This window comes from Neofelis nebulosa, chromosome 4 (assembly GCF_028018385.1).
Source record: "Neofelis nebulosa isolate mNeoNeb1 chromosome 4, mNeoNeb1.pri, whole genome shotgun sequence".
NCBI classification, from domain to species: Eukaryota; Metazoa; Chordata; class Mammalia; order Carnivora; family Felidae; genus Neofelis; species Neofelis nebulosa.
The window spans coordinates 47,569,822-47,595,717 of record NC_080785.1 but is presented as its reverse complement, the minus strand read 5'-3'; the positions used below and the strand labels follow the sequence as shown (position 1 = coordinate 47,595,717).

General features: G+C 54.2%; 1 protein-coding gene and 1 long non-coding RNA gene across 3 annotated transcripts in view; one reads left to right on the top strand and one right to left on the bottom strand.

The window, feature by feature from the left end:
• Window positions 1-898: 898 nt before the first annotated feature.
• On the top strand, window positions 899-9,411 carry LOC131509179 (uncharacterized). Its single transcript, XR_009260342.1, has 3 exons — window positions 899-953; window positions 3,049-3,221; window positions 8,635-9,411. It is a non-coding gene; the product is annotated as an uncharacterized LOC131509179 (long non-coding RNA).
• Window positions 9,412-9,897: 486 nt separating this feature from the next.
• CRHR2 (corticotropin releasing hormone receptor 2) overlaps window positions 9,898-25,896 on the bottom strand; it is a 46,119-nt gene continuing 30,120 nt past the window's right edge. For both annotated transcript variants that reach the window (XM_058724694.1, XM_058724693.1), the window contains 9 exons: window positions 24,342-24,451; window positions 23,862-23,979; window positions 21,571-21,724; window positions 20,997-21,057; window positions 19,407-19,479; window positions 13,170-13,255; window positions 12,852-12,987; window positions 12,405-12,446; window positions 9,898-10,982 (listed from right to left, as the gene is read on the bottom strand). In XM_058724694.1, the coding sequence (XP_058580677.1) occupies window positions 10,842-10,982; window positions 12,405-12,446; window positions 12,852-12,987; window positions 13,170-13,255; window positions 19,407-19,479; window positions 20,997-21,057; window positions 21,571-21,724; window positions 23,862-23,979; window positions 24,342-24,451 (921 nt within the window). In that variant the 3' untranslated portion in view covers window positions 9,898-10,841. The remainder of the gene's footprint in view (window positions 10,983-12,404; window positions 12,447-12,851; window positions 12,988-13,169; window positions 13,256-19,406; window positions 19,480-20,996; window positions 21,058-21,570; window positions 21,725-23,861; window positions 23,980-24,341; window positions 24,452-25,896) is intronic.

Here is a 25,896-nt window from a genome sequence, read left to right as displayed (position 1 = left end):
TGGACACAGTGCATTCTAGTCCCGACCCTTCCAGAATCTAGCTGTGATGACCCTCTATGCCTCTGTTCCAAGCCACAGCCTGAGCCTGAACCTAACTGAAGCTTCATGAGCATGAGGCTGGGAAGAGAGAGCCCTTCCGGGTTTGGGGGCCAAAGCTGTCTGCTTCCTCTTGTAATATTCTGGACTTGGTGCAGAAGTGAGCCCATGTAGTGAAAGAGCAGACCTAGGCCGGCTGACTAGTGACTATGTCCCCGACATGGCCGCAGAAAGAAGTTCCCGCTCAAACCTCAGACCACGCATCCTCCCCTTGAGTAACTTATGTTTTCTAAGAAAGCAGGCTACCGATTGATGGATACTTTGGAAGTCTGAGGTGGGAGGAAGGCGAGTGTGAGAGGCATGGAAAGTGTGAGTAGAAAAGGGAGGGCTTCTCTCAGGTAGGGGTCAGAAGCAGGAGCCCTCAACCCTGTCCAGGCTTAGAAAGACCTGGGAGCATTTTACCCCTCCCCAAACCAGTTAAATCAGAGTCTCTGGGGATGGTGTTTGGTGCTAGGTATTTATATAGCACAGCAAGGCTGACAGCCAATGGTTAATAGGTGGCCAGTGAGAAACATTCTGTATACACTGAGGCCAAATATGTTAACCTCAGACACAGTGGTTCTTAAACTTCAGGTGCATCAGAATCTCCTGGAAGACTTGTTCAAACATGGATTGCTGAGCCCCACCCCCAGAGTTTCTGATTCAGTGGGTCTGTGACCACCAAGCCCAACATTTGCATTTTTAACAAGTTCCAGGTGACACTGATAATTGCTGATCTGGGACCACACTTTGGCAGGCAATCGGCTGAGGCCACGACCCTTCCCCAGCCAATCAGCTAAGGCCATGATCCCTATAAAACCTTTGTGCTTTTGAAACTCGCTCTCTCTCTCCGGTATCTCACCGCTGCTTTGGTGCAGGTAGGCGATTGAGTTCGAGCTAGCTCGAATAAAGGCTCTTTGCTTTTTGCATCAGACTCAGCTCCCTGGTGGTCTTTGGGGATCATGAATTCTGGGCATAACAGTAGAATTTTTCCAGACGGTATCTGCATTTATTATGTCTTAAAACTCCATCACTAACAATGCAAAAGTAGTTATGCTACCTAAAATAACTTAGGCTAATTAAAGCCTTTTTTTGGTCATCAAAACCCACTGTTCTACATCTGAGTGCAAGTTGATAGATGAAACACAGTGAGAATGTAGGAAAGGAAAAAAACACTGACAAGCTTTAAAAAAAAAAAAAATCCTTATTAGCATTCTTTTAAAGATCGAGACCTGGGGCTTCTGGGTGGCTCAGTTAAGCGTCTGACTCTTGAGTTCAGCTCAGGTCACGATCTCACAGTTCGTGGGTCTGAGTCCTGCATCGGGCTCTGTGCTGATAGCACACAGATTGCTTGGGATTCTCTGTCTCCCTCTCTCTGCACCTCTCCTTCTCATGCTCTCTGTGTCTCTCTCTTTAAAAAATAAATAAAAAAATATATAAACAAATCGAGACCAGACTTCCCATTTTCTGAAAAGAATTCCTAAGCAGGCTTGTGAACCTGACTTCCTGGTTAGTAACTGCTCCTCAATGCCAGTCCTGACTGCTCCTTCTCTTACATGCCTCTTCCAGGCCATCAACTCTGTCCTTACTGGTATTCTGAATCTGGCCACCACCATCTCCCCACTGGTTTAATGCAAGACTCTCATCTGCACTCTACCTCACAATCTATTTTCTTTTCTTTTTTTTTTTTTAATTAATTTATTTTGAGAGAAACAGAGTGTGACTTGGGGGAGGGGCAGAGAGAGAGGGAGAATTCCAAGCAGGTTCTGTGAGGTCCGTGCATAGGGCTCGCACACGAAGCCATGAGATCATGACCTGAGCCAAAATCAAGAGTTGGACACTTAGCCGACTGAGCCACCCAGGTGCCCCTTGCAGTGTATTTTCTACACAGCGGCTGAAGTGATCCCATTCAGCCTAAAAGTTCAAATTCAGTGGCTTTTCTTCTCAAGAATAACACCTGCATGATCTCCCCCATCTTCCTTCCCATCACACACACACACACACACACACACACACACACACACACACACACACCTCTTTCCTGTTGCCCCAACACACCCAGAAGCAGGACCTTGGCATTCACTTTTCTGCCTGTCTACAATGCTTCCCTCCAGGACCCAGATGCTCATGAGTACCTCCCAACCCTCAAGACTATTCAGCAGTCACCCCAGCGAGTCCTCCCTAGCCATTTCACTGACAGTTTCAACCTCCAGCCAAACCCTCCTCCCTTCACGTTCAGACCCAAGTACACTTTATATCCCCTTCCCTGTCTTCTTTTTCCTCTGTAGTGATTAACACTTTATAGCACATTTTACTTCCTTATCTTGTTTAATTTTCCCTCTCCTGGTCAGAAAGTAAGTTCTGTGAGGTCTGGGATCTGGGTCTGTTTTCTTCATGGCTATGTGCCCGTTATGCCCAGAGGAAAGCCTAGCATTGGGTGGCTGCTCAAAAAATATTTGAATGGTTGATGAATGAATATTCTTCAGGGCAGCTCCCACATTCAGTATTTTTTTTAAATTTTTTTAACGTTTTATTTATTTTTGAGACAGAGAGAGACAGAGCATGAACAGGGGAGGGTCAGCGAGAGGGAGACACAGAATCTGAAACAGGCTCCAGGCTCTGAGCTGTCAGCACAGAGCCCGACGCGGGGCTCGAACTCATGGACCGCGAGATCATGACCTGAGCCGAAGTCGGCCGCTTAACCGACTGAGCCACCCAGGCACCCCCCACATTCAGTATTTTGATGTCAAAACTGGCTAACTTCAGAATGTCTACCCCCTAACGTACATACATAACTTTGTAAGAGCCCTGCAGTCACGGAGTAGTTAGTACCAAGGCAGGGTCACAAAGTTAGTGTGTTATAGTGATTTTTGTAGTGGAAACAAAATCTCAACCCCCCCCCATGGAATATGTTAGGGAATCCCTGGTTTGGGGAACTTTAGCTAATGTTTTGTTTTGTTTTGTTTGAAGTAGGGTTTATGCTCAGCACTGAACCCAATGTGGGGCTTGAACTCACGACCCGGAGATCAAGACCTGGGCTGAGATCCCAGACTTGGATGCTTAATGGACTGAGCCACCCAGGGGCCCCCAGTGTTTTGTGTTATTAACCTGTCTTTCAACTGACACCATGAAAAGGGCGTTTTAAGGTAAAATATCCTTTTAAGATGATTACTAAATTTGTAAGTGTATCACTAGCTTTTAAAGGTTATAACTAAAATGAAAGCAGTAGATTAAAAAATTCTTGTACAACTTGTAGACTCTGAGAAGAGGTTCCAGGTAGAAAAACTGTAAGACTTCAAGATCTTTTAGGGACAAGAGTTCGAGGCCCGGGTTAGACTCTCTGAAAGGAACTGGTAGCTCATAGTAGCTAGCATTTTTTTTTTCTTTGTAAGATGAGTTTTTCAATATTGCAGGATTTTATTTTTATTTTTTTTAATTTTTTTTTTTTTTTCAACGTTTATTTTATTTTTTGGGACAGAGACAGAGCATGAACGGGGGAGGGACAGAGAGAGAGGGAGACACAGAATTGGAAACAGGCTCCAGGCTCTGAGCCATCAGCCCAGAGCCTGACGCGGGGCTCGAACTCACGGACCGTGAGATCGTGACCTGGCTGAAGTCGGACGCTTAACCGACTGCGCCACCCAGGCACCCCCAATATTGCAGGATTTTAAAAGATTAAGTGAGAAAGTACCTGGAAAAACATGTAGTCCAGTCTGCCACGCAGAGAGGCAGGTGGTGTTCACTTCTTTCCTTTCTCCCTCCAAATTCAGCGCACTGATACATCCGGACCTGCTACGTGTACTAAGTTGTGCACCGTCTAGTTTGATTCCACTGAGCTTTGGTAGAAGTTGCCTCCAGCAATCTCACTTAGAAAACTACTTCCTATCCTGGGCACCACGAGTTGAGAGTCCAAGGGACTAGGATTGTGTAAATTCAGTGGTTTTCAGATGTGTGCTTTTGGAACCCTTTGTTCAAATGAAGTCTCTCTTGGAACGCTGACATTTCCTGGATCCTGGCAATTCAGGGCTGGGGCAGACAAGGCCCTGCCCTCGTGCCCGTCATGACCTACTGGAGACCCAACCTTCGTACAGGGGGTGGGGCAGGGAAGGCAGAGCCGTGCTTCGCAGGGGTGGGGTGGTCACGGTGGGAGACACAGGGAGCCAAGGGTCTTGTGTGCCAGGGAAGGAACGGGGGAGGGAGAAGGGCCTTGTGGGCTGGTGGCTCCCAGGGCCTTTCTGTGTGAGAAGCACTCCTGGAGCCTGTTAAAAGTGTGAATTCACACCTCCTGGGGTCATGTTCCAGGACGTCTGGAGTGGGCTCAGAAACCTGTGTGACGCAGAACGCCCCGTGCTTCTAACACACAGGCAGGTTTGAGCACCGCCGATGTAGCAAACTCTTCAATTAGCTACATGAGAGCGTTTTTATTTTATCTTGAGGTCACGGGCATTTAAACATGGGTCTGTGGTTCTTTTGAGGATTTGTGTAGAAATTTTGTGCACTATTTAATGCACAGTATTTGTACATTTTATACGTTTATATTTTTCTTTTTAATTTTTTCAAGTTTATGTATTTTGAGAGAGAGAGAGAGACAGAGCAAGTGGGGAAAGGGCAGAGAGAGGGGGAGAGAGAATACCAAGTGGGCCCCACACTGTCAGCACAGATCCCGACGTGGGCCTCGAACTCACAAACCACGAGTTCATGACCCGAGGTGAAACCAAAAGTCCGACGCTTAACCGACTGAGCCACCCAGGTGCCCCTATTTTTTCTAGGTAGGAAAAAGAATCCATTACAATTCCAAGGAAGGGCCTTTTCCCCCTCATTCCTTCAGTTGTAAATGTTGAGAAAAACAAAGGTGGGAAAAATATGACTAAGAATAAATCATCTTACAACTTGTGGCCCACTGTTGCACATCTGAGACACGCAGAACATGACATTCTTAAAGGGTCTGATGACTAAGGTCTAGATTTACCAGTTAATGAAGGGTAACCTTATCTTGACAATAGCCAGACCTTCAAGGTCCTGTAGACCTCACCTTCAACATACACGAGTTCCTTAGAGACTCACTTATGCTTCGCCCCCACTAACTAAAAAGAGTAGAATCAGTCACTCCTTGTAATCACAAGTGCAGTGTGGCCCCGTAGGTCCTGTCCCGGTGCTATAATAAAAGCACCTTTTTTCACTGGGAAATGTTTCAAGAATTCTTTCTGGACCTTCACACTCCACACTCCTGCATTATTATTATTTTTTTTTAATTTTAATTTTATTTTTTTTTAACATTTATTTATTTTTGAGACAGAGAGAGACAGAGCATGAACAGGGGAGGGTCAGAGAGAGAGGGAAACCCAGAATCTGAAACAGGCTCCAGGCTCCGAGCTGTCAGCACAGAGCCCGACGCGGGGCTCAAACTCACGGACCGCGAGATCATGACCTGAGCCGAAGTCGGATGCCCAACCGACTGAGCCACCCAGGCGCCCCACACTCCCGCATTACAAAGACCTTAGCATTTAGGTGTGCAACGTTAAGGGGGTGGGGGCAGCCAAGAATCTGTTTCAAACTGAGGACTGAGATAGATTTGGAGCCACAGGGCCAGGGGAGGAACAGAGAGGAACGAGAGGCACAGACTCCACAGTGCATGCTTTGGAAAGCCCTGAAAGGGTAAGATATTTAGGCCAAGCAGGAAGAATAAGGAAAGGGGGCATCTGCAGGGCTCCTCATAGGTCCACCACCAGTCTTCTCCAGGGGACATGGAGACCAGAACTGGGGAGAAGCAGGAAGAAAAGACAAGTCTTAGGATTTCCCTGTCTTCTTGGGCAGAGGGGCCTCCGTGGGGATGCGTGATGCTGGCCTGTTCATTGCACGCGGTTGGGCCTCAGCGAGCCAGAGGAGGCCTTGCTCGGTGCCCTGCAGATCTGATTATGAAGCACAATTAACTACTGTCTTGTTTTCACAGCAGAAGCAGAGTCCGTTTTCTTCCGGAGCTAGGATCAGCTCCCCCTGCCCCTTCCTGCTCACTCACGTGCCCAGCAAGACCAGATACGGGGCTTTGCCTTGGAAGGGCCCTTTGCACGGGTTGTTTTTCCAAAGTGCAGTAGCTAACATTCCAGACTTTCTGTGGCCCTGGCTTTCTTCCTTCATTTCTCCAGGCAGCATGTGTGGCCCGTGCTGCGTACTCAGACCAATGTGGGGTTTCAGCAGAGCGATCGTACAGTTAATCCTCTAAGCCAGGACGTGTGCTTGGGAGAGCTGCTTCGACTCCTCCAGCACAGGACAGCAGGCACAGCCCTAGATGGGTGGGGCACAGGTGTGGTCGGCCCAACTCTACCCTGTAGGAAGTCAGGGCCCATCAAGGCCTGGGGGCCCCTCAGCCTGAGACTGATGGATGGACACCTGCAGGCGAGTCTTGGAAGGATGTGGGGATGCTCTTCCAATTTCCTGCCTGCATGCGGAGAGGGGGATGCCTGCAGTCTGGGCCTGGCCCCTCCGGTTCTGGTGGTGAGGGGAGATATGGAGCCGGAGAATGGATTTTCTCCCCCTTTCAAAGCTCATAGATCTCTGGGATTCTTTGTATCTTTGGTCTGTCCTGCTGGCACTGAACGCTGGCCTGTGAGTTACTAGCAAATACGAAAGGCCAGTTTGTTCAATGAATATTTCTAGAGCTCCTCCTGTGTGCAGAGTTCTTGCTGTGGGCGTAAGTAATGGCACATGCCTTGAGCAGTTCCCAGCCTGGTGGCGGAGCCTGGCAAGGATTGCCCTGGGAGCTCCTAGAGGGGCCTTGTCTGACTGACACTGGTAGGACGGCTTCCTGGAAGGGAGGCTCTTGGGGCTGAGTCCTGTAGGATGGACGGGATTTGCCAGATGGAGTCCACCGTGGTGGTTCTGTGGTGGGGGAAGCATGCTCCAGCTCTGTGGGAGGGCCTCAAGCTCTGAGCAAAGAAATCCCTGCCGACAAAATCTGGGGAAACTCAGTCAACACGGGGCAGTGATCTCAGGGCGCTCTCCGCCCATTCCCCCTGCTAACTGACTTCTCTAGGTGGGGTGGCTCCCTCAAGAGGTTTAGTGGCATCTCAGGGGGCAAAGCCTGGAAATCATAGTAAGCATATTGATGGGAAAATTTACGTGTTCCGTACCTGCTTCTTTCCCTCCTGCTACAACTGCCTTCCCCTAGAGGCTTCCAGAAAGGCAGGCGAAGTCACTCACCTTTCCAAAGTGGTACATGTGTGCGTGTTGGAAAAAGGAGACGAGACGTTTCCTTCTTCCACGGCTCCCACGCCAGACAGCAACAGAAACGCCTGGGGGGCTTGTTAATGTGCAGATTCCCAGATTCCACCCCGTCTGGAAATAGAGGTTCCCAAAGTCTCTTCTCAAAGAGCAACCCAATCGGTTCCCTTGAGCCACCCAGGCGTGTTCTCAGAGCTGTGGGCCCCTGGCCAGGCTCTTTTCCACAGACTTCTCCCTGACCCCGGCTGAAGAAGTCACTCTAGGAAAGGACTCCCTTGGGCCTTGCAGCACCAGACATACCCCGCGTCAGCCTCAGACACGTGAAGGGGAACCTATTATGCGACAGCCCCCTTCCCACCCAGCTGCCTCACTGCCCGCCGTGGCAGTCCCGGGTTCCCCGGACAGTGGGAGAAGGGAAAGGAGTAGGGGAGGGCATCCGAGGTTCTTGTGTCCCCAAAACCTTGTCTGGCTTGGGGCCACCATGGGTGTGGGCTCAGAGAGATGGAAAAAACAGGAAGCTGAGGAAAGGGCCGGCCGCAGAACCTGACTTGTTTTCGGTCCTCGGACCCGACCCTCTTCTCCCCTCACCACAACACGTGGACGCAGACACCAGGGATCCAGCCAGGCGGGGACACAGAGCACAGATCCTTTCTTCTGCTTTTTACCTTGTACCATTTGGGAGCTGTTTCTTCCCAACTAGATTCTGAGTTTCTTGAAGCAGGAACCTCGCGTTATTAGTGGTGTTATTTCCATACGTGGCACAGGGTGGTGTCCAGGAAATGGGGAGTGACAGACGGATGGGTGCGTGTGTATCTAGTGTCTGGGTGCACCCGTGCGTGTCTCCAGGGGTCTCCCTGGGTCCCTCTGGGCCTCCCCGTGTGGCCCCAGGAGTGTTTGCCTCCACGTCTGTGCACCTCTGTGTGTCTCTGGCTATGGACCCCCACATGTTGGTGGTCAGTTTCTGTGAGCCTTCATTCCGCTCTGTCCATTTTCTTTCCTACTGCTAGTTAGCCTCCTCCACGGGAAACCGGGGGTCTGGAGGCTTCAGGCCGTGGGTAGCACCTCCCCCACAGACCCTCCCAGCAGGGAAATGTCAGCTCACCTTCCACCTCCCACCCCACAGATGCTCCACACCTGCCATGGCTGCCAGCATCGTTGCCGTCTACAGGCTCATACCCCAACAGGCACTTCGTGGCCCCACTTTGCTGCATAGCACTCAGGTGCGTTGGCCAGCGGTTAACCTCTCCTGGCTCAGCCCAAGTGCCAAGCAGCTCCCAGATGCCCCTGCGTAGCCAAGCCCTAGGGGAAGGCTGATGGTTTTCTTTTTTTTTTTTTTTTTAGCCAGATTTAAAGAGGACTTAATCAAGTGGCTGACACATAATTTTTGATGATAGATCGCGATGCCGTTTTTGGCATCCATCTGGGGACTTCAGAGAAGTGCGTGACCTCTACTTATTTATGTGCAAAGGCTTCTCTGCGTGTGGGGGTATAAAAATAAAGAAAAGAAAAAAGAAAAGAAACGATGCCGAGTCCTGATTCGTTCTGGCAATAAACATTCACCCACGGATTCATGAATGATGAAATGCCTATCCATTCCATTAAGATGTGTTTCCAATACATTTCCCTTTTGAGGTTTAACATCGACTTACAAAAACGTTTAGTGTCTGTGTTGTGTGATTCAATTGTATACTATATCTTATATGAAAAATAGTGGTAACAACTCAATCTGGAAGACGTTTTCAAAAAACTTACAGATTTCGGTCGCAGAAAATTAAATATCTCTATTTCAATTTATAAACATATTTTGTGGCAGAGAAGTATGATAAGGTGAGCAAAGAAAGACTTTCAACCGTAAAAATACTGCATTACTAGAAAATTCCATAGGGGAAATGGAATGAAGATACAAGTTCAAAGTGAAAAGGAACAATGTAAAATTTTTTGCTGTTGAGGGAGAGTTAGCTGGTTAGCATGTTTTTTTAAACAGGTGAGGGTGGTTATTAAATCACTGTTGTGTTGGGATTCTGAACGACGTATTTTAAAGTGTTGTGGCAGGTTTGTGTTAAAATGTGAATATTTGCCAAATGCCAGATATCACTCTCTTGCACATTTGAAAATGTATGTAGAAATTTTAGATGTCAACTTAAAAACACGCAAGATGGGATACCGGATTACAAAAAAAAATGTTCTGGGGGTATTCCTAGAGCAAAAGCCCTTTTGAATCCTGGCCTGATGGCTCCTCAGTCCCTTCCACTCCCACCGTCTCCTGGAAACTCCCTCATGGTTGTTTCCATGTGGGGCCCCATGTGGGGCCTTGTCTACACTTGCCTCTGGATTTCAGGACACTGGCCTTTGGGACGGGCTGCGGCCTGCTGTGTGAATTGCACCGGTCCTCTGTGCTGAATTAAACTGCCCTTGGTTGGGGAGGAGGGGCAGACACTGTCCCGGGGAATGATAATGGACAGACCTGCAGACACACAGGTCAGAGATGGAGAACCAGCCCTAGGCCAGGGCCATGGGCTCTGCAAACGAGAATGGATCCAGCCCCCCATCCTTGGCCACAGCACCCCTTTGCATGCCTGGTTGACTTGACCTGAGGGGAGGCTGTTTCCACAGAGGCATGGTTTATTTCGCAGAGAGCAGAGACGTGGTTTCTGAAGGGGAGGCTGAAATGAAGCCCAGTCTGAGGTGGGGGTTGGGAGATTGGTTCTGATCATCAAAGACCCACTTTGGTTTCTGATATTCCAGTCCTACTCCTTGCCCCGGTGGAGGAGTGGGGGGCAGCCTCCTCCTCCCTTGTCCTGCACTACACCTTTTGGTTGGCCTAACAGTGTATGGCTGCCCTAACTGTGTCTTCCTCCCCACAAGTCCCTCCCCAAGGTCCCGAGCCTGTGGAGAAGAGGTCTCCCAAGACAGGAAGCAGCATCCTTCCTAGGACCCCAGGGATAGGAGCATGGCTGGGGAGGGGCAGAGAGATGACCTGGTCTGGGGTGGGGGTAGGTGAGAGCCCCTGGGATGAAGCCAAATTAATCCTTTACTTCCTATTGCTGTGACCACCACCCTCAACCGCAGAGGGCAGCACTGAGCATGGAGGCAGAAGGCAAGGAGGGCCAACCGCATTGAAGGGGGCAGTGGGGACCCCCGGCTCTGCTGAGAACTAGCTGTAGGACTTGGGCAGGCCCCTCCTGGCTCGGGGCCTCAGTTTCCTCATCTGTGAATGGGGCTACGGTGAGGATGCAGTGAGAGGCTGGTGTGGGCAAATGCCTGAAGACTTGTAAACTGCTCCTCTGTGGGGAGGGGGGGGGGCTGGTCCCTGTGACTCCCCTCTGCTCCCTCTGCACTGACACTTCTGGCCTGGCTGGCCCTGGCTCCTGAGAGCCTCTCAGGCCACCTGCCGCACAGCCTCTCTCCAGCTGGCCGGGCTGGTCTCTTCTCTCCCTTCCGCCCCCACCAGGGCCCGCGCAGCAAGGTGAACCCAGAGACAGGCGCCAGACAAGGATGGGGAAGCTGTCCCTAAGGTGGAGTGATGGGCGAGCGGGGTGGCGGAGGGGTCACACGGCGGCCGTCTGCTTGATGCTGTGGAAGCTGATCCGTGTGGGCGACGTGGGGATGGACGTGGCCCGGGCCACGGGCACTCGGAGGGAGTGGTGGTCTTGCCAGCGGTGCCACCTCTTTCTCACGGCCGAGCGCACCTGCGGGAGAGGCAGAGGCTTAGCCGGGCCTGCGGGGGCCAGTCCTGGGACCCAGAGTCTTCTCCCCTGCCCCCTGCCCCTCGCAGGGCCCTTCAAGGGAGGTGGGGCGCCCTTCTGACCGCCACCCTCACACCCAGGCACTGGCTGGTTCCAAAGGCAGGTCCTCCCCTTGAAGCCCCTGTTGGCTTTGGAATCTCAGCCTTGGCGCCTCTCCCCTCCTCTGCACTGACCAGGGCCCTCTGGCCTCATCCCTCTCCTGGAGAAGCTCCCAGCCCCCACTCTTCCTTGGGACACCCTGCCTCCCCTGCCCCATCCCTCTGCCACCTCATAGCTATGGTGGGACCACAGCAGCTTCTCAGATCTGCCTCTCGCTCTCCCGGGGCATCTGCCGAACTGTGAGCTCCTCATGCATACTCAGCATCGCTCTCCCTCCTGAAAGTCCTTCCTCCAACCTCCTCCACCTGCTGACAGACCCTACCTCACTGACAGCATGTGCTGCTGAGATGGAGAGCCAACGGTTCTATTCGTTTCAAAACCTGACCGTCGCTGATGCCGTATTATTCTCATTTGCATGGTAAGAATTTTTCTGCACAATGGATCGTGTTCCCCATATGCTAGCTTAGCACACGGCTGGACAGAAGAAATGCCCCAGAGACATTCATTGTTTGTTTGCTTTCACGGCTCTTTCTCTCCCTGCCCTCCAGCCCCGGCCAGTCTCCACTGCTGGACTTCGCCGTCTGTGGTCTGCATTCATCGACTGAGACCTAAGCGAGCAGAGACACCCCACCGTCATCCCCTAGGTCGGCAGGTGATGTGCCTCAGGATGGCACTGGCCCTCCTCCTGTTTGGAAGCTCTCAGCACCTGGGGACTGTGTCTAGTCTTTGCCCCATAACCCACCGTGTGTCCTCAACCACCACCGGCCTGTGTGAGCATCTCTCCCAAGCTGGTCACACTAAGATTGTGGGCTTTGCGAGCTTACCAACCAGGCCGCCCCCGGTGCCTCGCTCCCTGGAGCTGGCCTGAGGGTGTATGGTCCTCCCTGTGGTGGGGGAATGTGCTGGTGTCTTTCCTGCTCCCTGGGTCCATAAAGGCCTGGCTGCGCGGCTCACACCTGACTCGCTCCCGGAATGCTTTCCCCTGTCCGCCTGTGTTCTGCTTCCCTCTCCTATGGGACCCCTGCAGCCCGGGCTCCTCTGCTCATTGCTCGTCCGGCTCTCCGAGTGCATTTGTGAAGCGCTGGCGTGTTGTTTCTGGCCAGCACGGTTGGCCTTCTCAACTGGTTTGAGACCCTCAGGCAGGATTCCCGTTTCCCGAAGTCGGGTGGTAGAGCTCGGCAGAGCCAGGGACCCAGGCACTTCCAAAAGGCTGGGCCACTCCACCAGAGTGGGAACTGAGGACTAACCCGGAGCCTGGTCTCCTACCTCTCCATTGAAGAAGCAGTAGAAGACAGACACAAAGAAACCCTGGAAAGGAAGGAGGGAGGCGTCAGTGACTTGCTTGGTGAGCCACGCGGCAGGGCTGGCCCGGAACACTCTGCCCCCGAGGACCCCAGAGGCTAAGGGCTGCGGGGAGCCAACCCCTCACGGCGCAGGTGTCCTGGGTCCACTGCAAGCGACAGGCTGCCACGAATCCTCAGAACAGGTGCCGGACCTTTGGTAGGTGCAGGCTAGGGTGACTGAGACCCAGTCAGGAGGGGAGCCCACCCTGGGGTGGGGGTGCCAGGGGCCGGGGCTCGGGACCAGTGTGTGCATGCATTCATATTGCAGTGTGCACATGTATACACCAGTCCCGGCGGAAGTCTCTGTGAGGGCACTGGTGCCCGAGCATTCTAGGGCAGGAAGGAGTCCCCATCAGGTCACACGCCCCACCTGGAATGACTGCAGGAAGGAGTTGAAGTAGACGAACACGATCTGCGACAGGTCGTCCTCCCCAGGGTTGATGAAGAAGAGCATGTAGGTGATGCCCAGGAGGGGCAGGAGAACCAGGGTGGCCTTCACTGCCTTCCTGGGGGGGGCGGGGGTGAGAGGGTGACAGGACTGGTCTGAGACCACACTGCAGGCAGGGCCCCACTCGGGTGCTGTTTCTTCTGGGACCCCTCAGCAAGCTCCCCGGCTGAGGACCAGGAGGACTAAGAGGGCCAGGCCGGAGGCAGGCTCCCCTCGGGGGGCTAAGGCGCCCACGCTCACCGGTACTGGATTGTTTCCGATGTGGTGGATGCTCGCAATTTCGTCATTAGGATCCTGACGATGTTGAAGAGAAATACAAAGTTGATCTGGAGGGGGAGGCAGGGAAAAAGGAAGGCGCATGAGGTGGGGAAAGAACCGACAGGCAGCCACTGACGCCTGGAGCCCACGGAGACGCATGCCCCATGCACACATCCATCCTACCGGTCACCCCAGCCCCTGCCTGGGGGCCGGAGGCCTCTGTTTCTCCTGCACCAGGACAGGCAGGCACTTTGCTCAATTCCTTGTCACCCGAGGGCTCCAGAGCCTGCTTCTCCACCTCCAGAGCCAAGAGGAAAAGCAGCCTTAGAAAGCAGTGAACAAGGGCACAAAGGCCGCTTCTCCTGAGCTGCAGCTCCTCAGAGAGTCCCCAAGCCCCTGCTCCTGCCTTGTCGATTGAGGGTTCCCCTGAGGCCCTTCGACCCTTGGAGCAGACCTGGCCAGGAGTGACTAATCTCTCCCCATCCGTCCCCTGCATCCAGGAAAACTCTAGAACCGTCACAGACACATCTGAGGCCACGGAGATGAACGATCTGCTGGGCTGACTCCCAGGCTCCTGGAAGGACCTCATTTATCTTCATCCTGAGCCTCTTCCTCAGCATCAGAGCCCACTCACACAGCCTCTTCCTGGGACCTGCCCGTGGGTCCTCCTGAGTCATCCTCACGCTGTGTACGGTCACCGTGGGCCGCAAGCGTCCCGTCCATCCGCGTCAGCTCGTCTGTGCGACTGATCTGGGGCGGGTCGAACCTTCCGGTGGGTCTGTTCTCCGTGCCTGTGTGTGTTTGCCTCAGAGAGTGTGTGTTCGTGTGTGAGCGTGTATCTGGGGGCGTGGGCAACGCCAGTGTTTCTCTCTATCCATCTCCAAGTGTGAGCAGACAGGAAAGTGAGACTCCCTTTCTTGGGAATCTCTCCCGAGAAAGTGCACAGGAGTCAGAGGGTGTCTGCTGGCTCATGCAGATGCACACACACGAGTACATATGTGTGCACACGCATACACACAAACTCCTCCCGTGTCTCTGTCCTGAGAATCCGTCACTTCTTAAGCCCTCCTAGGTTCTGGGTATATACCAGGCTGGGAGTTGGGCTATACGGCAGACATGATCAACCACAGCCGGCTGCTCTCGTGCCCATGGCGGCATGGCCAGGGTATGGGGTGGGAGGGATGCCTTCAGCCAGCGGCCCGCTGTGCTCTGCTTCTTCTTCAGGCTGGTCTCATTTCTAGCCCCTGCGTTTCTGGTATATTTCCTTGGATCACAAGAGCACCATAACACATAGGTCAATCCTAATTTTCTCGTACAAGTGATACAAAATACTTGACCTTTTCTGATTCTTTCTCACCTCTCTGAGAGTAGAGGCAATATATTCTCATTTCTGCCACATTCCCTGCATTATATCCATTTACCCATCCTCTATCAACCCGCTACCAATTCATTCAATTATCCATCCATCATCCATCCAAGTATCTACTCAACAATCCATTCATCAGTTTATCTACTCACCCGTCCATCCACCCACACACCCATCCTTTCTGTCAGTGAGTTGCAGAGCACCTGCAGGCTGCAGGGTCCTGTCCCATGCTTTTGCTGAGGCAAAAGCAAGGACAGGGTCAAGCGTGGAGGATCTGGGAGATAAGGCCTTATCCTCTCTACTCCGTGAGGCAGGCAGTTAGTGATGCTGCCCCTGCCGCATCACAGCCTGGGTCTGTGCAGCCTGGAAGTCACTCTTCCCTTGTGAGCGTGGTTCCCAGCCTCCCCCTCCACCACACCTTCTCCACCTCACCCTCTCACAGGCACCTTCCCCCTCCTCCAGGGAGCCTCTCACCATCCAGCCCACACGGAGCTTTCCCTTCCTGGCCTCCCAGCCCTGCCCCAAATCCCAGCTCTTCAGTGAGCACTGCTTACTGTCCCAAAGCCTTGACCAGCCTAGTCTCTTCATTCATTCATTCATTCATTCATTCATCTAACTGACTTGCTATGTGTCAGGCCCCTGCTCCCAGAAGTCTTGTGGTCTGGAGGGAGGGGGGCACGCGTCTTTCCTAAGGGGTCAGAGAGGCCTAGAGAAATGGCACTGAAGGAAGGTGGGGGATTGTGTCCCAAGCAGAGAAAGGGCCAGGGGAGAAAGCCTTGGGGTGGGGGAGATAGGCCGGCTGGGGCCACTGCAGTGAGTCCAGACAGTGGAATCTATCTACCTCCTACAACAGCAGCTGCAGGGCCCTCCCGGCCTGGGATGTTCCCAGGGCAGCCTGTGTGGCATAGGCTCTGGGAATGTTGAGGGGAGAGGGTGCAGGATGAGAGGGCAAGGCCAGACCCCGTGGAAAAACTCCCTCAGAGAAGTCCAGCCTCGCATCCTCCTGCCCCGTGTGTCTGGAAGCTCTGATGCCGGCAGCTTGGGTTCCCACTGGCACGTTAGGTCCTCGTGAGGCGCTACAGGAAGAATGTCCCAGGCTGGTCAGAGCTCTGGCAGGTGGTGGGTGTCAGGCCCAAGCTGGGGGTCTGGACATTACGGTTGCTACCAGGACCGACATGGGAGGTTCAGTGTTCCCTAATGTGGCCCAGGACTCACACCATTCCAGGTTTTGTTTTAAGCACTACACAGCTACTCCTCAAGCAGCAGCTGTGATCATTATTCCTATTTTACAGATGGACAAACTGAGGCTCAGATAGGCTACATCACTTGCCCCTGCCACAGACGTAGAAGGCATTGGTGTCAGGATTCGAACTCAGGCAGCTGGCCTCGGCATCCTTCTCCTCACTCCCACATCATGCTGCTGCTCCTGCAGGGGTTAATGAAATCTGGGCCAGATGGAAGGAACTAGAGTGAAGGCCCTCAGCACATGGCCGGGGAGGGGTGATCAGAGCTCAGGATAGCACCGCATGGCCCGTCAGCACAGGATCCAAACCTGTGGCTCCAGGGGCTGGGCAGTGCGCCTGTGTCCCGGGCCGCTGGTCCTCACGGTGACCCCATGAAGCAGGGACTGGCATCCTCGTGTTACAGGTAAGAAACTGAGGCTCCGAGCAAAGAGCTCCCTCGGGGTCACCCCGCAAATCCCAGGCAGCTGCTGCCAGTGCTCGTTCCAGGATGCCATAGAGCATATCGCCTCCCACCAAGGCAGAGACGATGAACAGACGCAGCTCACTGGCTCTTAACCTCCAGCGCATGAGTCCCATAGACCCTCTCCACCCCTGCGAGGGGGAGGGTGCTTGCTGACTCCTGGTGCTCATGGGAGACCCTCCTCCAACTTCACTGTCACACCTGCAGTGGCAGGCAGGGAGGGAGGGAGAAGGAAAGGGGATGACATTTCTGCCTCCTGCCTTCAGACAGGGTTCCCAGCCTTGGGGATGTCCTCTGCTCCCTCCAGTTCAGGTATCCAGTGGGTTTAATGGGGTGCTGCGAGGTTCCTCCTCTCACCGCTCCACAGTTCTCAGCCTCCTGTACTGCACATGCACCTGGGCAGTTAAACACGGCCAGCCTGCCTGAGCCCTGTGCATCTGTGGAGCCTGGTAACTTGTCAAGATGGAATTGGGGGTGCCCTCAAAACCTGGAGACCAGTCTGTTTCACGGCCCCTGGGGGCCTGGTCCTCACTGGATGACTCTGTTTTCTCCTCCTGTTGGCATTTTCTAGGCAGGTGAAGCCTTAAAGGCCTACGTCCTGAATCCTATGATGCGCAGGGTCCTGGCTGGGCCGTAGAGAACCGGACAACACACATCCCTGCTTGGCAGGGCCCCGGACACTGTGGTTCTCCAACTAGAGTGTACGCATCAAAGGTACTTGGGGCCATTGGTCCAAATGCAGATCTGGCCCCCTGCCCCAGGCATTCCCAGCGGTGGGTGAGGGGCCTGGAATTTCTATTTGGAACAGGGGCTGCTAGGACATTGCTGGGGGGAGCACCGAGCGAGGAGACTTTAGTCAGACCCGATGTGGCACACTCTGTAGGCATGCGGGGTTCCGGGGACATGCGTTCACCAGCAGCTGCAGGGGACGTTTCTCGGCCTCAGGCTTCCTCTGGGGCGGGGGAGCTAGTTCAGCCTCAAAGCAGGGGACCTGGAAATATGGGGGTCTCCTGTCCACAGAGCAACCTCCACTGATGGGGCGTGAAATGTGTAGATATGTAACCCAGCTTCCAAACCTTCCACGGGGAGTTCTGAGACTCTTCTGCGTGGTTGCCTCCATGGAAGCCAGCTCGTCACCTCACCCTTTGTTGGTTTCCTTCCTTCCTTGTCTTCCACTCCCTCCTCCCTCGCTGTACTTCCTTGGACCACCTCTCACTTGAACGCCTGGCACACGATCTTGTCACATGGCGCTAATTCTGGCTGTTCAACTGGCATTCATGTGGCCCTGGGCAAGTTGCTTAATTAACCTCCCTAGCTTCTGCTTCCTCACCGGTCCAAAAGGGATACCACAGAGCCTGTCTGAGAAGGTCGGCACAGGTTAAAATACTCATGGAGAGCACTGAGCCTCGGGCCTGGTCCAGAGCGGAACCCAAGAAGTGCCACATGCCTTTCCCATGACAACAGCCTCCTACAAACTGAACCAGCCAATTCACTTCCCGGAACCCAGAAATAAGCTCGTTCATGTCTTTCAGCAGCAGGAATGCAGCTGTGAACCACTGGGGGAGGGCAGAGCACTGAGCACGTATCCAATGCAGAGGACAGGCAGGTGGTGGGTGACTGGCCCCGAGTCTCAGCTCAGCAGGCAGTTTCATCTCAGTTCCTTCATCTGTAAAATGGGCATCATAATTCCCGTTTCCAGGCAGTGACAATATGAGATTTGGAAGTAATGAAGACGGGGCTTCTGGACAGGCTCAGTCTGGAACCTGGAAGCCTTTTACATGTGATGGCTGGCCGTGTGCTAGGCCCAAAGGGAGAAGCAAAGGGCTCTTGGACCGAGAGGTGAGGGCAGAAGCAGAGAAAGAGGCGTGGAACAACAGGTGAGGAGTGGGGGCTGGCATGGAGCCCTCCGTGCCTTTCTCCCCTTCTCCATTTCCTTACTGCTGCCCAACATCCTTGCAGCCGGGAGTCCCTCCCCACTCTTGCTGACCATCCCCCCTCCCCCCCGCCCCCCAGGCCAGCCTTCCTTGGCAGGATCCCAGATTCACAAAAAGCCCTCTCCCTCCACGATGGGCTCTCAGGCAGCTGGCTGGGAGGGGACGGGTCTCAAGGGGTTTCCGTTCACACTGGGGGTAGGGATGAGTGACTCATTGCAGCTGGGACTCCAAGGACACTCACTACTTCTGCCTTTGAAATGAGGTGGAATTTCTGATGGTGGAATTTCAGGCAGTGGGTAGAAACCTCCCTAGTCATCTCTAGTGCATGTACATCAAGGACACTCCAAAGACGGGGGTCATATGAATCCCAGAACAAGTCACAAAAAGGAGGAGAGTCAGGAAATGAAAGAGATAGACACTCATTGTCTCCAAGGTAGACCAAAGAACCCCCGTTAAGGCACCTGCTGTGTACAAGAGGAGGATGGCGATTGTATCCCACAAGGAGCGGGTGGCCCTTTAAGGAAGCTGGTGCATACAGGAGCCCGAAATTACCAAGCCTGAAATAAGTCTTACGTAAATGCCAATTTCTTATGGGGCTTTTTTGCATGTCTCTTTTTTAAAATGTGTGATATATAGTGGGTTCGCTTTTGCAGAACGCAGCCTCTACTTAAACTCTACCTTAATTAAAGCTCGTTATGGATTAAAGACGTGGCGCAATTATACCTTAGTGTGAATACATTTGGCAAAGGGCGGGGAGCTGGACAAGGAACAATTGCTCATTACGCTTCATTCTGGTACCACTGCTCCAGGCTGGGGGCGGTGGGCTGGGCCCCGGAGGGGGGCGCTGGGGGCTGAGGAGGATGTTGGTCTGAGCTGAACAGAAGTCCACCCCCCTTCTCTTGCCACCAGCTGCCCCCTCACCTGGCTGTCTCAGGACCTGGCAAGGGGATGTCAGATATGGGAGGCGCTAGAAATCTGACGGTCAGAACCATTCTCTGCCCAGAGAGAGAACCCAAGGGCCAGAGGTGACGGGGCTGCGCCAGGGCATGAAGCTGGAGAAGGGATAGCGGGAGGGGGTTGCCGGGAAGTGGGCTGGCGAGTACGGAGTGTGTGCAGGGGCCATTCCAGGCCATGTCTTCCCCAGCATCCCTGCTGGGTAGGTCCTCTGCTGTCCTCCTGGTGCCCTCCCCATCCCAGTCCCCACTGAGGACCTACCAGGAGCACGAGGATGATGGGGCCTTGGTAGATATAGTCCACCAGGTCACCAGGCTCCTTGCCAAACCAGCACCTGCAAAGACGGGGTGGCTGTGAGTGGCCTGCTGAGCGGTAGTCTGGGCACCACAGTAGACCTGGGCCCAGGGTTCTCCGGCTTGACCCTTCCTGAGACCCAGTCTCTAGGGCTGTGCCTTCCCCAAAACCGTGGGACCTTCTTGGCTCACCCCCGGGGCTGCCTTTTACCTTCCATGGAGGGCCTGGTCTCCCCAGCTGGAGACCTGGGTCTCCTCCTCCTCCTCCTCCTCCCCCCCCTCCTCATTCCAGACTGCTGGGCCCAGGGCGGGCCATGCAGGAGGCTCGTGAGTGATGGGACAGCCAGTCCCCCCCTTGCTGGCCCAGGGCCCAACCACCCTGTACCACCTGTTTCTGCATCGCCTGGAACCTGCCGACCCACGTGCCAGGTACTCGGCTGCACAAAGCAACAAATGTAGAGGTGGGAGCGGTCTCCGGGCCTGAACTCTGGCCTTTCTCTGAGCTGAGCCTCATTCACCCAGTGAGAGGAGCCCACTGCTCCCAGAGACTTGGTTATTCTCTGGGGATGCCGGCGGGTGGAGAAGCTCGAGTCCAGGGGAAGGGTGGGCCCGGGACACAGTCTGGCTCTGTCAACAACTCCTGCTGCACCTCCGGAAGGTCCACGTGGACTTTGGGCAATTCTGGCTGTGTCCTCGGAAACCTTAGAGGTCACCCAGTGCAAACGGCCTTAGACAGGAATCTGCCCCGGTACCTGCCAGCACTGAGGTTTCTGATCTTTGCTTCAACACCCCCTTGGACGGGAACCTCGCTACTTTACAAAGGCGGCCTTCCTACTCTTGGGTAGTTTTTGTCTTCAGGAGCTCTTCCCGATGTTGAGCTCTCGGAGCCCACCCAACTCTGCCCCTGCTCCCAAATCCCATCTGCTTTCTCTCGCCTCGGAGACCCCTTGGAGATTTTTATCCAGAGACTGACATTCCCCTGTCCCCTCTATTTTCAGCTGGAGGTACCCAACTTCCCAGCCACTTCTTGGCTGACACGTGGCCAGAACTGCCATCATCTGGGTGTGGCTTCTATTATCAGCATCTCTGGTGCAGGGAGGGTCCCAAGATGGGACAATGTACCCTTGGCAGAGACTGGGAGGCCTGAATAAAACAAGCATCCACTGCCCTGGTCCAGGGGTCTGTGAAAAAGGCTCAGTGACACAGCCTTGGATGTGCTCTAGGCTGAAAGCCTCCTGTATATATATACCCTTGGCCAGACCTGCCACTCTGAGGGGGAGGCCTTACCAAAGGCCAAAGGCCTTACCAAAGGGGGTCAAGCATTAGGACACTTAAAGGAGCCATGACTCCTAACTCAGATCAACAAAGTTGACTTGACATCTACCACATGAGTACCCCTGGGTGCCAGGGATTTTTTTTTTTTTTTCAATTTTTAAGACAATGAGAAAATAAATCTGTCCTGGAAGGACTTCATTTCCTGCCCCATGGCTTGGCTGGAGCCCTTGGCCGACCTTTTCTAACACCCCGCGGGCCCCTGTGACAGGTCAGTCCTACTTACTGTTCATTTTCATAGTAGAGTTTGCCAATGGCCCAGGCGATGATGATGGGGCAGGGGATGCCTGAAAGAAGGACACACACAGGCTACAGCGGACAGACAGACGGACAAGGACCCTCCTGTAGAACACAGGGTGAGGGGACAAGGGGCCTGGAACCAATCGCCAAGTGCATGGCCATCCATGGTCCCAGGAGGGGCCTGCCCTACACCCTGACCGCACCCTTCCCCCTCTCAGCATCCCCCTGCTAGACAGGTCAGACAGATGAGGGGATGGCACGGTTTTCTGAGATTGTTGGATAGAGAAGTGATGCTGGCTGACTTCTCTTTCTCGGAGAGAGACAAAGGTCCTTGGATTGGCCTTTCCAGGCAGAGAGAGGAGGACTACTGGTAAAATGTTCTTTTGGAGGGACAATTTGCTCCTTCCTCACCAGCAATGGAAGGGAGTGTGCATCCTCAGACTGTCCTGGGGACAGCAGGCAGGGCTGTGGACCTGTCCTTGGACCCAAGATGAAGGGAGGTGACCTTGTCAGCAGTGCCCCCTCCCCACCAGGCCCTGCGGCCTCCCCGGGAACCTCACACCATCCGATGAAGAGGAAGAGCCACTTGCGCAGGCGCTCGGTGGAGTAGGTCATGACAATGGCCGTGTGCAGGTAGCAGCCCTCCACGAACATCCAGAAGAAGTTGGTCACCACGAAGTAGTTGAAGATGGTGGTAATGCAGCGGCACCAGACCTGCACGGGGCAGGCGGCAGTCAGGGGCCGCCTGGGGCCGGGGCCCAAGTGCGCCATGGGCGCCCGTCTGAGTCGTCTAGTGGACACGGTGCTAAATACCCTCGAATCTCGCTCTGGGAAGCTTCAGCCGCCGCCATTTCTCTTTCATGGTTTTGGAACCAGGTAAGGCGCCGGTCTGCCCTGGTTCCTTCTTTGGCATCTCCCCAGCACTTGCTAATCTCCCTTTTTAACAGAGAAAGAGCGAGCCTGGCTCTGAGCTTTCTGCAGGCAGGGGCTAGAACTGAACAGCACTGTGGTGTTTTCGTGGTCATTTTTCTGAGAGTCACCTTCAATCCACAGCGAGTCAGACTGGTGTCCACTCAATATGAAATTGCATGTAGGAAAAAAGGAGGGGGTCAGTGAAAAGAAAGTTGTTATGTAAATAACAGAACAGGGTTCATGAAGGGGAGCTGTAGCTATGGGGGGGGGGTTCTGTAGAATCTCCCGTTTGGGAAGATTCTGGGCTTAGTATGATCACTGCTGGCTACGGAGGGAGACTCACCCACGCCGGGCGAGTCGACACATCCCTCTGAGCCTCAGTGGGACATGGAGAAAGTAAGAATGCCATCTTACAGGGCAGTTGAAGAAGATGAGAGTGGCTAAGGCAGGCACCAAGAAATGAAGGTTACGTTGCCATCTGCCTTCCCGGCAGAGGGAAGGGGATTGGTCCTTGTCCCTTTGAGCAGGGCTACTTTCCTGATACCCTGCAGACTGAAGGTGGGCATGCAGACAGACAGAAAGCCTGTCTGGGGCCACAGCAAGCCACGGCCAGGCCTCAGGCCTCCAGGCCAGACCTCTACTCAGCAGACCCTCCCTGGCCACCTTTCCCCAGGCTTCGTCCCCCAGGCATACTCAGAGCCGAGGCTGAGATAAGGGAATGGTGGTCAGAAGAGCCCAAGTTCTCTGCCCCCACCTCCCCCCCCTCCGTGGACAGCGCATCCCCTCTCTGGCTGGCTCTGACGGCCGTCAGATGGTCCTGTGCCACTCTGGTCTCTGCCTCTGCAGCTTTCCCCCATGGTCCCAGCCCTGATCTTGGGCCCCATGTGGTTGTCTGTCTCCTCTTCTCAAAAAGTCCTGCCGAGGGGGAAAGCTAAAGATCCCCTCCTCCCAGCCTTGCTTTTTCTCCAGGTTAAGCGACAGTTTATGAGCTCAAACTAACATTGGGCTGCAGCATACCCAAAATGGGATTTAACTCAGTTAGCACTGAGGCAGGGCTTAATGTGGGGCCAAGTTAAGGGTCAATCCAGGCCGCGTGTCGGCGCAGGCCCGCTGTCCAAAGAAAATGTATTGAGAAGTCTCTGATGGGGTGCCACAGAACTCTGTGCTTGGCCTCATTAGTCTCAGTGGCCTGGACATACATAGTACAGCGGCAGTTGATGCAAATCCAGGGGCACATAGCAAACACATGGGTTGGCCTGGTCAAGATCCTGCTGGCTCAGATGTAGAGGCATCAGTAAAGACTCACATAACCTGGGGCGCCTGGGTGGCTCAGTCGGTTAAGCGGCCGACTTCGGCTCAGGTCATGATCTCACGGTCCGTGAGTTCGAGCCCCGCATCGGGCTCTGTGCTGACAGCTCAGAGCCTGGAGCCTGCTTCGGATTCTGTGTCTCCCTCTCTCTCTGACCCTCCCCCGTTCATGCTCTGTCTCTCTCTGTCTCAAAAATAAACAAACACTTAAAAAAAAAAAAAAAAAAGACTCACATAACCTCCCTGAGCCTCAGTTTCCATGTCTGTGTCATGGGGAAAATAATCCCTACAGGCGTCTCATTGGACTTAAGCGACATAAAGCTCAACACAGCCGACTTCCAGCCTCTTCTTCTCTAAGGGGTCTTTGGGAGGCCCTGAATTCAGAAGATGGGGCATGGGACAGGATCAACCAGTCTCGTGTGAGTTTAGGTCTGCTTCCAAGACCCGGGCCTGGCAGTGCCTCCCCGCCCCCACCCCTACCCAGCCCTGACTCTGGCCCCAGCTCTGGAGGGATAACGACTGGGGCAGAGGTGAGCTCAGGCCAGGCCTACACCTGAGGACTGGGCCCGAGAGGATGCCGCCAGAGCCCAGAGCCCCCCCCCCCCCCAGCCCCAAGCCTCAGCCCAGTGACCTCGTTGCTCTCATGCACTTCGTGGTCGATGAGCTGCAGCAGGAACCACATGATATTTCGCAGGATAAAGGTGGTGATGAGATTCCAGTGAATCACGTTCCGCAGACAGCGGATACTCCTGTGGGAGGCCCAGGTCAGGGGTCAGCCGGGGACGGGGAGTTGGCGGAGATGGGCTCTGCCTGGGGTCAGGGACCAGTGGGAATGGCGCCTCCCAAGGCCAGGTAGAAATTCCACCTGGGGTGAAGGCAGGTCTGCACCAGGAGCCACATTCCCGCCTGTGGCGGCCATGGCTGGGTCGCTCAGTTCCCCTTTTGCATCCTGCAGGCCTGCCACAGGTTGGTGGCCTGGCACCTCCCCGCACTCCTGTCCACTGGCTTCAGGGCCCTCAGAGTGGAGGCGAGAATGCCTGGGAGGGGTGAAGGGGGTGCTGTGAAGGGGGGAGGGACAGGGAGAAGCGGCCGTGGGTAAGGATGGACTCACCGCAGAGCCAGGAAAAGCAGGAAAGCGGCCACCAGGGCTGCCACAGAGACGCAGTGGCCCAGGTAGTTGACAACGAGGGCGACGTGGTAGTGTATGTCGTACTTCCTTTGCTGGACAGACAGACACGTACACAGGCAGACGGAGGCACGGGGCGCATGAAGGTTTGGCTGGGCACTCTAGCTATGGCCACCCTGCGTGTCCTGACCTTGGAGGCAGAAGTGGCTTCAAGTGTCATCATCACACCTGGCTCCCAGGGCTCACGCCTGTTGGCCATGAGGCTTTTGGTATAAATGGCTGTAATCAGGCCTCCCGACATGCAATCTGGGGGCAGGCTTGGACACAAGGCATTCTGAGATATGCCCGAGGTGTGGCTCCCTAGATTTTATGGTCTCTTTAACTCTGGACTCGGGAGTTGTCACACCTGTGTTTCACCTCAGCTCAGACCCTTGCTGGCTGAGTGACTGTCAGTTGATTTCTATCTCTGGGCCTCGGTTTTGACATCTGTACAGTGGGCCAAAATGCCCTCCTGCCCCAGAAGCAGCAAGCCCTGGGAAGTCTGGGGGAAGCCTTGGGATCAGTCTGTCCCGGATGTAGCAAGGAGGGGGTGCAACGTCTGTAGAGAAGTTAAGAACAGTATCAAAACCAAATAGAAGCCAGTCTCCTTGTACTGACCCCCATGTGCCAGCAATTATAAACAGAAGCAGTGATAAAATACTCCTTCCTGCCAGGGCAGGCTGTCCCCACCCCGTGCCCACTGTGGTCTGCCGCTGCTCAGAGGTGGGGAGGGGAGGACAGAGGTCTGGCAGGAACCTCCTTCTTTCCTTTATGACCTGTCCCACTAGCCATTCCTGTGGCCCCACTGCAGACCCCCTTTGGCTCGAATTTTGTAGAATCACTTTCTCAGGGTAGATAAATGTTTTTCCTCGGAACTTGAACTTCTTTGGGGGGGCAAGTTCCAGCCTCACTGGGGGCTGTAATGGGTGAAGGAAGAGGGAGATGAAGGGGGCACGTATCATTTTGGGCCAGGAGGGAGGCGTAGCTTCAAAGGAGAGGAGGCTGGCACTGTAAGCGGCAGGGGGCCTGGTTCCTGAGCAAGGGGGCTGGTGAGGTCTGAGCAGGACCAGCTTCTCATGGGGCTCACCCTTCTGGGGGCTGTGCTTATCTCCCTGCGGAGTCACAGAATCAGAACGCCAGATGGGTTGGGGCGCCTGGGAGGCTCAGTTGGCTAAGCATCCGACTTCGGCTCAGGTCATGATCTCGTGGTTCGTGGGTTCGAGCCCCGCATGGGCTCTGCGCTGACAGCTCAGAGCCTGGAGCCTGCTTAGGATTCTGTGTCTCCCTCTCTCTCTGCCCCTCCCCTGTTCTCTCTCTCTCAAAAATAAACAAACATTAAATAAATTTTTTTTTAAAAGAATGACAGATGGGGAGACTGAAGCCTGGGGAGGAAGGAAGTCACACAGCCTATTAGATGTTGGGACACTGATCACACCGTCATTCCTTTCTTATGTCACGTGCCATCTTGGATGTGTTCTGCTAGCCGGAGCTCTCCCAAAGG